The sequence below is a fragment of the Scyliorhinus torazame genome, chromosome 12 (genome assembly GCF_047496885.1).
Source record: "Scyliorhinus torazame isolate Kashiwa2021f chromosome 12, sScyTor2.1, whole genome shotgun sequence".
NCBI lineage: Eukaryota > Metazoa > Chordata > Chondrichthyes > Carcharhiniformes > Scyliorhinidae > Scyliorhinus > Scyliorhinus torazame.
This window is the reverse complement of record NC_092718.1, coordinates 209684075-209699324: the sequence shown is the minus strand read 5'-3', so window position 1 is coordinate 209699324 and position 15250 is coordinate 209684075. Positions and strand designations below refer to the sequence as shown.

The 15250-nt window shown below is 53.5% G+C and overlaps 1 protein-coding gene across 3 annotated transcripts in view; it reads left to right on the top strand.

Annotated features, from left to right (window-relative positions):
* Positions 1–15250, top strand: part of nxn (nucleoredoxin) — a 267836-nt gene that overhangs the window by 166150 nt on the left and 86436 nt on the right. For all 3 annotated transcript variants that reach the window (XM_072469839.1, XM_072469841.1, XM_072469840.1), the window contains exon 4: positions 1442–1542. In XM_072469839.1, the coding sequence (XP_072325940.1) occupies positions 1442–1542 (101 nt within the window). The remainder of the gene's footprint in view (positions 1–1441; positions 1543–15250) is intronic.

Here is a 15250-nt window from a genome sequence, read left to right as displayed (position 1 = left end):
AAATTGCCCTTAGTGTTGGGTGGGGTTACTGGGTTATGGGGATAGAGTGGAGGTGTTGACTTTGGGTAGGGTGCTCTTTCCAAGAGCCGGTGCAGACTCGATGGGCCGAATTGCCTCCTTCTGCACTGTAAATTCTATGATTCTATGAAATTGAGGCGAATCTCAAAGGAGGAGAGAGGTAGAGAGGATTGGGAAAGGAATTCCAGAGATTTGGATGACGTCAACTGAAAATGACGCTACCAATGGCGGGCGCAGAGAGCTGAGACAGTTGTAGAGCTGAAGGAGATTTCAGAGATGAGGCAGGGTTAGGGTTAGGATGGGTCTGTGGGCGACATGTGGCGCAGTGGTTAGCACTGGGACTGTGGCGCTGAGGGCCTGGGTTTGAATCCGGCTCTGGGTCACTGTCCGTGTGGAGTTTGCACATTCTCCCCGTGTCTGCGTGGGTTTCACCCCCACAACCAAAAGATGTGCAGGGTAGGTGGATTTGCCACGCTAAATTGCCCCTTATTTGGAGAAAGAAAAATTGGGTAATCAAAATTTTTTTTAATAAAGGATGGGTCTGAAAAAAGGAATGACAATTTTTAAATCGAGGGGTTGCCAGATCGGGTGCCAGTGTAGGTTAATAAGCACAGGGCAGTAATGGTTCAATGGAGCTTGATGTAATAATAATCTTCATTATTGTCACAAGTTGGCTTATCTTAACACTGCAATGAAGTTACTGTGAAAAGCCCCTAGTCGCCACATTCCGGCGCCTGTTCGGGTACACAGAGGGAGAATTCAGAATGTCCAATTCAGCTAACAGCACCTCTTTTGGGATTTGTGGGAGGAAACCGGAGCTCCTGGAGGTGCACGTTCTCCCCGTTAGGATAGGGGCAGTAGCGTTTTGGATAAGGTTATATTATTGTAAGATGGGAGAAGCGGCTATGTAGTAACAATCGTTCCATTCTCCAGGGTGAACTGCCCTCATTTACCTCTTCACATCCCTGCAATACCACTTCTGTGCACCTAAATGCCAAAAACATTTTCATTGCCCTCTTTAAAGAAAGGTAGGGTAGAGTCAGTGCCTTTGGAAAGTAAGTTAGAGAGAGAGAGAGACAGGTTGGGGAGGAAAAGGTTTAATTTGGCTTTGAATGTGTTCCAGCAGTATCTGAAACTCTTGAGAACTCCCCATCAGGCTAGTCCTCCAATGGGGCTAATTATTATAATTCTGAAAATACAAGGCCCTAGGAAAAGACAGCGCATTTACCAGATGTGGGAACATCACACACAAAAGTAAGAGGATAAGTGACGTGTATTAATAGCGTTCTGGGGGGGAGGGGAGTAGAGGGGGAGTTTTTTTAATGATTAGCACGTTGCGAAAAAGGGTGTGCATTATCGGCAGTAGATGAGGGTAGCAGAACCCAGCTGTTTTGCTGCAATAATTCTCTCCTTTTGAATACAGTGCCCCCCCTGCAGAAGTCTCACCCGTGTTCTCGTGGAGACGTATCGAAAAATCAAAGAGATGGGGACGAAATTTGAGATTGTTTTCGTCAGCGCTGACAGGTATACTAATTATTCCTGCATTTGGGGTCTTCGACAGCGCAGCTCCTCCAGTTACGTTCCGATTCTTTGACCCCGGGGCTGGGGTAACAAAACACATCTCGCACCGCACTGGTGACATTCGCCTGGATGCTTAACCCCCTATCAGCTTCCAGGCAGGAAGATGTTGCGCACCATCACTGTCCCCCAACCTGGTCTCAGAATTCAAAATCCCCCCTTCTCCTCACTTCCCCACTCACACCCAACCTTATCATAGAATCATAGAATTTACAGTGCAGCAGGAGGCCATTCGGCCCATCGAGTCTGCACCGGCTCTTGGAAAGAGCACCCTACCCAAGGTCAACACCTCCACTCTATCCCCATAACCCAATAACCCCACCCAACACTAAGGGCAATTTTTGACACTAAGGGCAATTTATCATGGCCAATCCACCTAACCTGCACATCTTTGGACTGTGGGAGGAAACCGGAGCACCCGGAGGAAACCCACGCACACACGGGGAGGATGTGCAGACTCCGCACTGACAGTGACCCAAGCCGGGAATCGAACTTGGGACCCTGGAGCTGTGAAGCAATTGTGCTATCCACCATGCTACGGTACTGCCCAACTCTGGGCAGCTCAGATCAGCTCTGATTGTCCCGAACGTCACCAAATCATTGCACGTTGAACCCTGATCTGTGCTGACCAGCCGATCTCAAAGAGGCTAAAGGTTCGAGTGCTCCAATTTACTCACTGGTACCACTTGCATTGAAGCGGCTTTTAACATAATGCATCATCCTGAGGTGCTCCCATTTCAGAGCTGGAATGGGAGGCGTAGGGGGAAAAAGTATTTCTCCTGGTTTGGGAATCGAAGACTGGGCGCATCGTCAAAGGTCTGGGTTAGACCCAGACCTCGCAGGAGTCAAACCAGGTAACCAACTCTTCACTCAAAGGGTGGTAGACATTTGGAACTCTCTTCCACAAAGGATTGTGGAAACAGAGTCGTTAGATATTTTTGAAGGCAGAGGTTGATAGATTCCTGATCAGCAAGGGCGTGAACGGTTATCGGGGGCATGCGGGAATGTAGGGTTGAGATTACAATCAGATCGGCCAGGGTAATATTGAATGGCGGAGCAGGTTTGAGGGGCCGAGCGGCCTCCTCCTGAAACTAATTCGTATGTTTGCATGCTTTCTCCTGTTCCAAGGTTCCCGATCAAACCAAACAGTGACACCAAGCTAAAGACAGAGACACTCGGACAAGGAGGCCTTGGTCAAAGATGTAGCTTCAAGCAATGACTTAAAGGAGCATAGAGAAGCAGAGAGGTTTGGAAAGGGAATTTCAGCGCTTAGATGGCTGATGGTGTGGTGGCCAGCGATGGGGTAAACGGTGCCAGGATGAGCAAGAAGCCGGAATTGGAGGATGGCAGGGCTGAAGGAGATTACAGAAATAGGAAAAGGGGATGAATTTTAAAATTGAGGTATTGCAAGTTCGGGATCCAGCTTAGGGCAGCTAGCAGGGGGGGGATAATGGGTGAATGGAACTCAGCGTGAGTTAGGATTCTTTGGATGGACTGAAATGTCTGGAGGGTGCAAATGGGACACCATCCAAGGGACTGTTGGAATGGTCGAATCAAGAGGTAACAAAAGTAGCCATGAGCAATTGGCAGTGTTACAGAGGTGAACGTAGGCAGCTGTTGTGGGTCAAGAGGTTTTGTCCTGATTACTGCCCAGTTCTCAGCTCTGGACTCTGTACATTTGGACTTCAAGTGAGAACAGGATTGAGCTTAGTTGCGTTTTCACCCCTTGCTACTCCCAACGCTAATTGTTTGCCCACTCTTACTGGCCACAGGCTAGCACAGAGAAGAGCGGCTACTTGAGCAAGCGCCACGTTTGTGCCAGCTGGGCCATGAAATGACCTGGCACATCAAAGTCCTTTAAGCCCAAGTTCTGCAGTAGGTTAGAATTTTGCCTCTGAATTTAATGCTGGAACAGACGGAGATCATTGTAACAACGAGCAGCATGTCTTATTTTTGGATCTAGTCGTTGCTGTGAGTATAGAACGATCTGGAACGATTGTGATGAGGTGAAAATGGACGCGTTTCTCCACCTCGCTGCCCGCAGCTGCCACATTGGTTCAATGTCGTCAGGTATCGAGCCTTCAGCCATTGGAAACAGGTTCTCTTTATCGATTCTTATCTAGCTCTTCATGAATTCAGGTGCCTCTATCAAATCTCCCCTTAGCTTTCTCAGCTCTAAGGAGGACGACCCCAGTGTCCATCCATATTGCTGTACTCCCTCAACCCTGGAACGTTCAAGTAAACCTCTGCTGCATTCGCTCTGATAACCTTTGCACCCTTCACGATGTGTGGTACCCAGAATTGGGCATATTGCCCCTGCGGTGCATTTAAAGATTTGTAAACTTGCCCAGTGTGTTGATAGTTACACTAACAATCAATCAAGTTTGTACTGTGGCTTATTTAAGCTTGCTCGAAGCGACACACGTTCATGCACAGGGATCCGTTCTCTGCAAACAAAAGAAATATGGTCAAACCATCAGCTATAGTTCCCTGGTGCTTTCTCCATGGCAACACCTCGACCAATCTGATTTGACTAGCCAACCAATCAGCACCCTTGCCTCCTGGAAGGTAAATCGTTGTGATTGTTTGAAATTTGTCCTGGTGAGTGTAAGACACAAAACTTTGGCGACACTTCTCTCTCTCTCTCTCTCTCTTCAGCTGAACTTGCTATTCTCAATCGTACAAATCGCTTCCATTGTGCAAAGTCCTGGAAGAAGCTCAGTAGGCGGCAGAAGCAGTTTTTATGGAAGATTGAAGTTCTCTGTCGGGTTTGTTGGTTTGTTTTGACGCGGAGGCTGTTGCGCTAAAATGTAAAACTCTGGGGCGGGATTCTCCGAGCCTCCGTGCCGGAATCGCGAACGGCGCGGGGGACGAGAGTGGGCGTCAAACCCGAGATCGGGTCCGAGGCCACTCCCGTGATTCTCCAGTCCCCAGTGAATCGCCGCAAATCGTGCACGGTTGATGCGGCGCCGGTCGGGGGCCATTGAAAGAGGCCCCCGCGGCGATTCACCGAGTGCAGTTGGCCGAGTTCCCGACGCCGTGGTTCTCTCATGGTCCCACCCGTCGGGAATTCGGCGTGGCGGCTGCGGACTTGGCCCAGTGCCGCCCTGGTGGGGGGGGGGGGGGGGGGCGGGGGGATTCTTCCCCAGTGTTGGTCCTCCAGGATGGCCAGGTTACCGATCCGCGGGCATGCGCGATCTGGGGAGGGTGGGGGCTATGTTTTGGGTGCCGGTCTGCGGTGTGGGTCCGCCATGTCGCGCGGGGCGGCCGTACGCACGCGCGGACCCCCGACTGCAAGTGCGGGCCCCCCTATCGGCAGCCGGAGCTGCGAGGAGCACTCCGGGGCCCTGCTTGCCCCCTCCAGGTAAGTTTTTTCGCGGGTGTGGGGACATAGCCCCATTATTGGAGAATCCCCGCCCCTGATTTTTAGCCAACACACTCCGCGTTGGCGGCTGCAAATAACTTTGTTTTACGGTCCCTTTCTGCACATAGCACACTCGCTCAGGAAAGACGCAGCTTAGAGCAGAGAAGGCTAAGAGGAGGTTTGATGGAGGTTTTTAAAATCGTGACGGGTGTAGGCTGAGTAAATAAAGAGAAACTGATTCCAATGGCGGAGGGAGATATAAAGAAATAAAAGAGTTGTAAATAGAGAATAGCGGAACCATCGCCAAAGTTGCCATCTCCAAAACAAATGGGGACAGCGATTATGTTGGAACTTAGAAGGTTAAGGGGCGATCTGATTGAAGCATTTAAGATATTAACAGGGACAGGTAGGGTAGATAAAGATGAAACTATTTCCACTGGTTGGAGATTCTAAAACTAGGGGGCATAGTCTAAACGTTAGCGCCAGACCGTTCAGGAGAGATGTTAGGAAGAACTTCTTCACTCAAAGGGTGGTCGAGGATTGGAACTCTCTCCCACAAACAGCAGTTGAAGCGAGATCAGTCTGAGATCGATAGATTTCTGTTGCGCAAAGATAGTAAGGGATATTGGTCACATTAGGCCACATTTCAGCCATGTTCTCATTAAGTGGTGGGACACGCTCGATGGGCTGAATGGCCCACTACTGTTCCTATGTTTTGAAATTGGTGAACTCAACGTTGAGTCCAGAAGCCTGTGAAGCAGCGTTGGGCAAGCTAGGGCTTGTTCACTAACCCTGATCCCATCAATACGGTAGCATGACTTCCGCTTGCGGCAATGCGGAGCTAAGTCACACATTCGGCAGCTCCCGCTAAAAACGGACTTTGGGGCTCTTTTCAGAGCCCCCAGCGGAATTATTTCGACGTTTCCCGGTGTGGGAAGGAGATTGCAATAGTTCCCCGACAGTGAATGGCTTGGACCAGGAGCGGGGCGACTAAAAAAGTGGTGGTGAACTCAAACAAGGTGCGAGGAAAGAAGAGCAAAATGGCGGCGGGCGGGGACCAGGCAGCGGGGATGCAGTGGGCGCAGGAGCGGCAGGAGGTTATCCAGCGCTGCTTCAGGGAGATTAAAGCGGACCTTCTCGAGCCGATGAAGGCTTCTATCGACAAGCTGCTGGAGACCCAGACGGCCCAGGGGGTGGTGTTCCGCGAGGCCCGACAAAAGGTCTCCGACAACGAGGACGAGATCTTAGGCCTTGCGGTAAAGGTGGAGGCGCACGAGGCGCTCCACAAGAAATGGCACGAACGGTTCGAGGAGATGGAGAATCGGTCATGGCGGAAGAATTTGAGGATTCTGGGCCTCCCAGAGGGGCTGGAGGGGTCGGACATGGGGGCCTATGTGGTCACCATGCTAAACTCAATGATGGGAGCGGGGACCTTCCAGGGGCCCCTGGAGCTGGAAGGGATCCATGGAGTGCTGGCGAGGTGGCCCAAGGCTAACGAGCCGCCGCGGGCCGTGCTGGTGCGGTTTCATCGGTTCACTGATCGGGTGTGTGTGCTCAGGGGGCCAAGAAAGAGAGGAGCAGCAGGTGGGAGAACGCGGAGGTACGAATATACCAGGACTGGAGTGGGGAGGTGGCGAAGAGGAGGGCCGGGTACAATTGAGCGAAGGTGGTGCTGCACAGGAAGGAGGTGAAGTTTGGCGTGACTGTGGGTCACCTACAAGGACCGGCACCATTATTTTGAGTCTCCAGAGGAGGCGTGGGCCTTTGTTCAGGCCGAGAAACTGGACACAAACTGAGGGTCAGGATGGGTGGCCGGGGATTGCTGTTGGGGTGTTACACTTTGAGGGGGGGTTCTTTGCTCTTATTTCTGTTTGGTTCGATGAGGGTGGTTAGGGTGGGTTGGGCACTGTTTTGGTTGGGTCTGTCGGGTGGGCTCTTGGAGGGGGGGGTAAGTAAATGGAGTAGGGGTGGATGGCCGGTAGGGGGGTGGGGGAGGCCCGAGTCGGGGGTGAGTGGACTGGGCCTGTAAAAGGAGCGGCGACAGAGGTGGCGGGGCCGAGGTGGCGAATATACCAGGACTGGAGTGGGGAGGTGGCGAAGAGGAGGGCCGGGTACAATTGAGTGAAGGTGGTGCTGCACAGGAAGGAGGTGAAGTTTGGCGCGACTGTGGGTCACCTACAAGGACCGGCACCAGGAGTTTGTGTCCAGTTTCTCAGCCTGAACAAAGGCCCACGCCTCCTCTGGAGACTCAAAATAATGGTGCCGGTCCTTGTAGGTGACCCACAGTCACGCCAAACTTCACCTCCTTCCTGTAAAAGGAGGCTTTTTCCCGCGCTGAAGGCTGGAGGGGGCGGGGCCAGGGTGGGGAAGCGAGGGTTGTTTCCCACGCTTGGGATGGAAGGGGGAGGCGGAGAGCCTGTGGATGGGTAATGGAGGAGGAGGAGGGTATGTCTCCACAATGGGAGGAGTCGAAGGAGAGGTGGGAATAGCCGGGGTCAGCAGGAGTCAGCTGACTTGCGGGAGTGCAATGGGGGAAGTAAAACAGCTAGGAGGGATCCTAGCCGGGGGGAGGGGCGGGGGGGAGAGGGGGGGTGGGGGGGGGGGGGGGTTGCTGCTGCTATGGTCAAGGGGGAGCTCGAGCGAGTAGAGGGGGTTGGGACGAGGCTCTGCCACCATGGGGAACGGGACGGGCGTGGGGTGCGGGTGCGTCCTAGCCGAGGAGTGGTTATGGCTAGTCGGCGGGTGAGGGGAGGCGGGTAGCCCCCCGATCCGGCTGATAACCTTGAATGTAAGGGGACTGAACGAGCCGGTCAAGTGGGCCCGGGTGTTCACGCACCTGAAGGGGCTGAAGGCGGATGTGGTCATGCTCCAGGAGACACACCTGAAGGTGGCAGACCAGGTAAGATTGAGGAAGGGGTGGGTAGGTCAGGTATTTTATTCGGGGCTGGATGCCAAAAATCGGGGGGTGGCGATCTTGGTGGGAAAGAGGGTGTCGTTCGAGGCGTCGAGCATTGTGACAGACAATGGCGGCAGGTACGTAATGGTAAGTGGTAAGCTGCAAGGGGAGAGGGTGGTGCTGGTCAACGTCCCGAACTGGGACGATGCGGGTTTTATGCGGTGCATGTTGGGTCGGATCCCGGACTTGGAAGTGGGGGGCCTGATAATGGGGGGGGGACTTTGACACGGTGTTGGATCCGGCACTGGATCGCTCCAGGTCTAGGACGGGTAGGGAGTCGGCGGCGGCTAAGGTGCTGAGGGGGTTTATGGACCAGATGGGAGGGGTGGACCCTTGGAGATTTGCAAGGCCGAGGGCTAGGGAATTTTCATTCTTCTCACATGTTCATAAGGCTTATTCCCGGATTGACTTCTTTATTATGAGTAGGGCGCTGATAGCGAGAGTAAAGGATACCGAGTACTCGGCAATAGCCATTTCGGATCACGACCCGCATTGGGTAGACCTAGAGCTGGGAGAGGAGAGGGACCAGCGCCCGTTGTGGCGCTTGGAGATGGGGCTGTTGGTGGACGAGGAGGTGAGTGAGCGGGTCCGAGGAAGCATAGAGAGGTACCTGGAGGCCAACGATAACGGGGAGGTCCGAGTGGGGATGGTCTGGGAGGCGCTGAAGGTGGTGGTTAGGGGAGAGCTGATCTCCATTAGGGCCCACAAGGAGAGGAGGGAGCAGAGGGAGAGGGAGAGGCTGGTGGGGGAGATGGTGAGGGTAGACAGGAGGTATGCGGAGGTGCCGGAGGAGGGACTGTTGAGGGAGAGGCGTAGCCTCCAGGCCGAATTCGACCTGTTGACCACCAGGAAGGCGGAGGTGCAGTGGAGGAAGGCCCAGGGGACGATTTATGAGTATGGGGAAAAGGCAAGCCGGATGCTGGCGCATCAGCTTCGGAAGCGGGACGCAGCTAGGGAGATCGGGGGAGTTAAGGATAGGGGAGGGAGTGTGGTACGGAGTGGGGTTGACATCAATGGGGTCTTCAGGGACTTTTATGAGGAATTGAATCGGTCCGAGCCCCCACGGGAGGAGGGAGGGGTGGACCGCTTTCTGGACCAAGTGAGGTTTCCGAAGGTGGAGGAGGGACTGGTAGTGGGATTGGGGGCCCCGATTGGGCTGGAGGAGCTGGCCAAAGGGATAGGGAGCATGCAGGCGGGGAAGGCACCGGGGCCGGACGGTTTCCCGGTCGAATTCTAGAAGAAATATGTGGACCTGTTGGGCTCGTTGCTAGTTAGGACCTTCAATGAGGCAAGGGAGGGGGGGGGGCCTTGCCCCCGGCGATGTCCTGGGCACTGATCTCCTTGATCCTGAAGCGGGACAAGGATCCCCTGCAGTGTGGGTCTTACGGGCCGATTTTGTTGTTAAATGTCGATGCCAAGGTGCTGGCGAAGGTCTTAGCCACGAGAATTGAGGATTGTGTGCCGCAGGTGATCCACGAAGACCAGACGGGATTCGTGAAGGGGAGGCAGTTGAACACCAATGTGCGGAGGCTCCTGAACCTTATTATGATGCCGGCAAGGGTGGGGGAGGCGGAGATAGTGGTGGCGATGGACGCTGAAAAGGCCTTCGATAGGGTAGAGTGGGGGTACTTGTGGGAGGGGCTGAAGAGGTTCGGGTTTGGGGAGGGGTTTGTCAGGTGGGTTAGGTTGTTGTACGAGGTCCCGATGGCGAGTGTGGCCATGAATAAGAGGAGGTCTGAATACTTTTGGTTGCATCGGGGGACGAGGCAGGGGTGTCCCCTGTCCCCCCTGCTCTTCGCACTGGCGATTGAACCCCTGGCTATGGCACTGAGGGAGTCGAGGAACTGGAGGGGGTTGGTGCGGGGCGGGGAGGAGCATAGGGTGTCGCTCTATGCAGATGACTTGCTGCTATATGTGGCGGACCTGGTGGGGGGAATGCCAGAGGTAATGAGGATCCTCAGGGAGTTCGGGGATTTCTCAGGGTACAAGCTCAACATGGGGAAGAGTGAGTTGTTCGTGGTCCACCCAGGGGGCCAGGAGAGGGGGATTGGCGAGCTCCCACTAAAAAGGGCGGAGAGGAGCTTCAGGTACTTGGGGATCCAGGTGGCCAGGAGCTGGAGGGCCCTGCATAGACTTAATTTCACGAGACTGGTGAAGCAAATGGAGGAGGAGTTTAAGAGGTGGGACGCGTTGCCGCTGTCCCTGGCGGGTAGGGTGCTGTCAGTCAAGATGACAGTGCTCCCAAGGTTTTTGTTCCTGTTCCAGTGCCTCCCCATGTTTATACCGAAGGCCTTCTTTAGACGGGTCAACAGGAGCATAACGGGGTTTGTGTGGGCGCGAGGGACTCCGAGGGTGAGGGTGTTCCTGGAGCGGAGTAGGGATGGGGGGTGGCTAGCGCTGCCCAACCTCTGTGGGTACTACTGGGCTGCCAATGCGGCGATGGTGCGCAAGTGGGTGATGGAGGGGGAGGGGGCTACATGGAAGAGGCTGGAGACGGCGTCTTGTGAGGGTACAAGTCTGGAGGCGCTGGCAACGGCGCCACTGCCGCTCCCTCCAATGAGGTATACCACAGGCCAGGTAGTGGCGGCTACCCTCAAGATCTGGGGGCAGTGGAGGCGGCACAGGGGGGATGTTGGGGCCTCGGTGTGGACGCCAATACGGGGGAACCACCGGTTTGTCCCAGGGAGAATAGATGGAGGGTTTTCGGGGTGGCACCGGGCAGGGATAAGAAGGTTGGGAGACCTGTTTGTGGACGGGAGGTTCGCGAGCCTGGGTGAACTGGAGGGGAAGTATGGGCTACCCCAGGGAACACCTTCAGATATTTACACATAAGGGCGTTTGCCAGGTGGCAAGTGGTGGAATTCCCGCGAATGCTGCCATGCACAGTACAGGACAGGGTGCTCTCGGGGGGGTGGGTGGGAGTGGGGAAGATCTCGGAAACTTACCAGGTGATGCATGAGGAGGAGGAGACCTCGGTGGTGGAGGTGAAAGGTAAGTGGGAGGAGGAGTTGGGAGAGGAGATCGAAGAGGGGACGTGGGCAGATGCCCTAGGGAGGGTGAATTTTTCCTCTTCGTGCGCGAGACTCAGTCTCATACAGTTTAAGGTGCTGCACAGGACACACATGACCGGGACAAGGATGAGCCGGTTCTTTGGGGGTGAGGACAGGTGTGTTAGGTGCTCAGGGAGCCCAGCAAACCACACCCATATGCTCTGGGCATGCCCAGCGCTGGAGGAATTCTGGAAGGGCGTAGCGAGGACGGTGTCGAGGGTGGTAGGATCCAGGGTCAGACCGGGCTGGGGGCTCGCAATATTTGGGGTTGCAGGGGAGCCGGGAGTGCAGGAGGCGAAAGAGGCCGGAATTCTGGCCTTTGCGTCCCTGGTAGCCCGGCAAAGGATTCTTCTTCAGTGGAGTGATGCGAGGCCCCAAGCGTGGAATCCTGGATCAACGATATGGCAGGGTTCATTAAATTGGAGAGTGTGAAATTCGCCTTAAGGGATCGGTACAAGGGTTCTTTAGGCGGTGGCAACTGTTCTTGGACTTCCTGGCAGAACGATAGACATTGGTCAGCAGCAGCAGCAGCCCGGGGGGGGTGTTCTATTTTATTTCTGTTTATTTACCCTGGGGGATCTGAGGGGGTGTATATATTTGCTATGTTTGCTTTGTGTTAATTCGGGGTGTTAATTTATTATTTATGATTCGGGGGGCAGGGGGGTTGCTTTACTTTATTCTGTATTTAATTGTATTGGGTTTTTTTTCATTCTGTTGTTGATATTTTGTGAAAATCCTAATAGAAATTTTTTTTTTTAATGTATACGGTAGCAGAGTAGCATGGTAGCAACATGGTAAACATAGTGGTTAGCACAATTGCTTCACAGCTCCAGGGTCCCAGGTTCGATTCCGGCTTGGGTCACTATCTGTGCGGAGTCTGCACATCCTCCCCGTGTTTGCGTGGGTTTCCTCCGGGTGCTCCGGTTTCCTCCCACAGTCCAAAGATGTGCAGGTTAGGTGGATTGGCCGTGATAAATTGCCCTTAGTGTCCAAAATTGCTTTAGTGTTGGGTGGGGTTACTAGGTTATGGGGATAGAGTGGAGGTGTTGACCTTGGGTAGGGTGCTCTTTCCAAGAGCTGGTGAAGACTCGATGGGCTGAATGGCCTCCTTCTGCACTGTAAATTCTATGATAATTCTATGAAACACACGCCTGATATTTCAGATCGAGTTATAGAAAATGCTTAGTCATTTAATAGAATTGTCACCAACTTCAAATGATAAAAACAAAATCAATATTTATGTCATGATATGCAGACAAGTAGCTAATGGACACAGAGAACAGGACATGACCAATAAGCAGGCAGGACACTCGGGTGGGATCTGACTATAAAAGACCCGAGGCACTCACACTCTGCCTCTTTCCATTGATGAACATCTAGAGAGTCAGTAAAGGGTGTTGTTACAATCTCACACTCCCACCACGTGGCTAAGGGCTAGTCTGGTTCAGTCAGGCAGAGTAACCACACTGAAGTTAGCAGAGAGTCAAACTCACAGAGAACTGTGCTAACTGTGCTATTAGTTCAATAAACCTGATTGAACTAACTTCAAGGTCTGGAGTATCTTTCTGATCTAAGCTGCATCCAGTTGCAGCCAGTATTAGACCAGTGTACCCAACATGACAATTTACAGTCGGTTGGACAAGGAGCACGGCCCTCACGGTCAATGTCGTGAGCAATCAGCACACACCTCACTTCACTCGCCCTCGCGTTTGGGTGTGAATCACTTCAGTCACACCGGAAGGGGGGGGAAAAAAGCCATGCGAATGGAAACCAGCAGAATGTGCGAACCCTGGGCGTGGTCAACAAAATGTCTCGTGCACCGCACTCAGATCCCAGTTGGGCCGCCTGTGACCCCCTGGCGGCAGGTCGCTCCGCACTGCTGTAAAGTGTCTCATCGAAAGCCGGGATGTTGTTCCCCCGCCATCCATTCGGCTTCTTTGGAACATTACCGTTGATCGCGGTTCCTGCATTTGCCTCACTCCTCTGTGCAGCGGCCATTAGATTTTCTTCCTTCAGTGAGACAGGATGCGAGGGATTATTCCAAACGTTGAGCAGTAAATGGGGAATAACGTGCTGGCGTGGGACAGTCACCTCGTAGCCTTCCGAGTCAGCCGCCACCTCCTCACTTTCCACGACACGCATGTGAGGGCTTCCAACGGGGATGGCAGCACGCTCTTGTAATAATAATAATCTATATTAGTGTCACAAGTCGGCTAACATTAACACTGCAATGAAGTTACTGTGAAAATCCCCTAGTCGCCACACTCCGGCACCTGTTCGGGTACACAGAGGGAGAATTCAGAATGTCCAAATTACCCAACAAGCACGTCTTTGGACTGTGGGAGGAAACCCGGAGCGCCCGGAGGAAACCCACGCAGACACGGGGAGAACGTGCAGACTCCGCACAGGCAGTGACCCGAGCCGGGAATCGAACCCGGATCCCCGGCGCTGTGAAGCAACCATGCTAACCACTGTGCAGCCCGGGAAGTCAGCCAACGTTAAGTTCAGGCCAGGGTGGAACGGTTTCGTCACTCGGGCAACGTTCGGATTCGGTCAGCAAGCCAACAATGTCCGAACACGGGAGGTAGAACTTTCCGGGTCACCCACTCAAATACTTATCACAAGTAAATAAGCCCATTTTTAAAAAGGAATTGAGACTCCCCGGGGGTAGGCGGGGGGCGGGGGGGGGGGGGGGGGGCCTGGGTGGTTGGGCTCTGGGCAGGATGGTACCCTGGCACCCCGCCGATGCCACCCAGGCACCCTAACACTGCCAGCCTGGCACCGTTCCTCGCTTAGGCCCCAAACTGAAGCAGGGTCCCGTTTGACAGCGGGGCCATTCTCGGCACTGCAAGCAGCAGGAAACAGGACTCTGCTTCATTTCTGTGAAAACGTGCCCTTGAGTACTGAATGTATTTAAGAAAGAAAGAGATTTGTGGACACTAAAAGCGTCAAGGGCTATGGAGAGAGAGCGGGGGGAATGGTGTTGCGGTAGAGGGGCAGCCATGATAATGAACGGTGCAGCAGGCTCGATTGGCCGAATGGCCTCTTCCTGCTCCTGTTTTCTTTGTTTCTTTGTTTAACCCGCTCCGTTGGACAATGGTCTTGCAGACCGGTAGCACAGTGGTTAGCACTGCTGCATCATGGCGCCGAGGTCCCAAGTTCGATCCCGGCCCTGGGTCACTGTCCGTGTGGAGTTTGCACATTCTCCCCGTGTTTGCCCCCCACAGCCCAAAGACGCGTAGGGCAGGTGGATTGGCCACGCTAAATTGCCCCTTCATTGGAAAAATGCGGTAATCTAAATTTAAAAAAAAAAGAAGGTATAGGGAAGGTATAGGTGAGCATCCTTCCTGAGCTGCTGCAATGCATGTGTGAAGATGTTGCTGTGGTTGGATAGGGAGAGTTGCAGGATTTACACCTAGTGGTGGCAAGGAACAGTCCATACACGTGCAAGTAGGGACAGGGCGTGTCTTGGAGGAGAGCATTAAGGCTGGTCTTCCCGTACGCTTGCAGCCATCGACATTGTAGGTCACGCGTTCTCCCTTTGCCTAACCTATTGCACAGCAGCCCCACTGAGTTAATAAGCGGGTGTGCGAAAGGGAGAGAGAGAGATAGGAAGCGAAACGGGGTAGCGGTAAAAAACAGCCTGGTTTTAGTAAAAGCAAACCCAAGGTCAGGATTGTGGATGGCGTGAAGCCAACCCTGCTGCTTGCATTCTTCTGCAAGTATTTATAACCAGTGACTTTAATTATAAACATAAGCTTTTTCCTGTCCTGGACAGCATTGAGATGGCTTGGCAGCTGTATAACAACAGACAAACTCATTAAATGTCAGGTTTCAGCCTGCCCTTGTGTTCTTGTGTGTGTGTTTGTGTGTGTGTGTAAATCATGGGGATTTTGGCCCTGTCTTCCGCTTCTAAGACTTCCACACTAAAGGGGTTGGATTTCTTTCCAGTCAAAGGAGGGGGGGAAATTAAACGACGTGAGCAATCTTGTTGCAAGGGAATTTTCCTCTAGGACCCAACCACTTTGTTCATGGAGTGTTGAAGCCCACGTGGGTAGCACGGTAGCATTGTGGATAGCGCAATTGCTTCATAGCTCCAGGGTCCCAGGTTCGATTCCCGGCTTGGGTCACTGTCTGTGAGGAGTCTGCACGTTCTCCCCGTGTCTGCGTGGGTTTCCTCCGGGTGCTCCGGTTTCCTCCCACAGTCCAAAGATGTGCAGGTTAGGTGGATTGGCCATGCTAAATTGCCCTTAGTGTTGGGTGGGGTGACTGGGTTATGGGGAT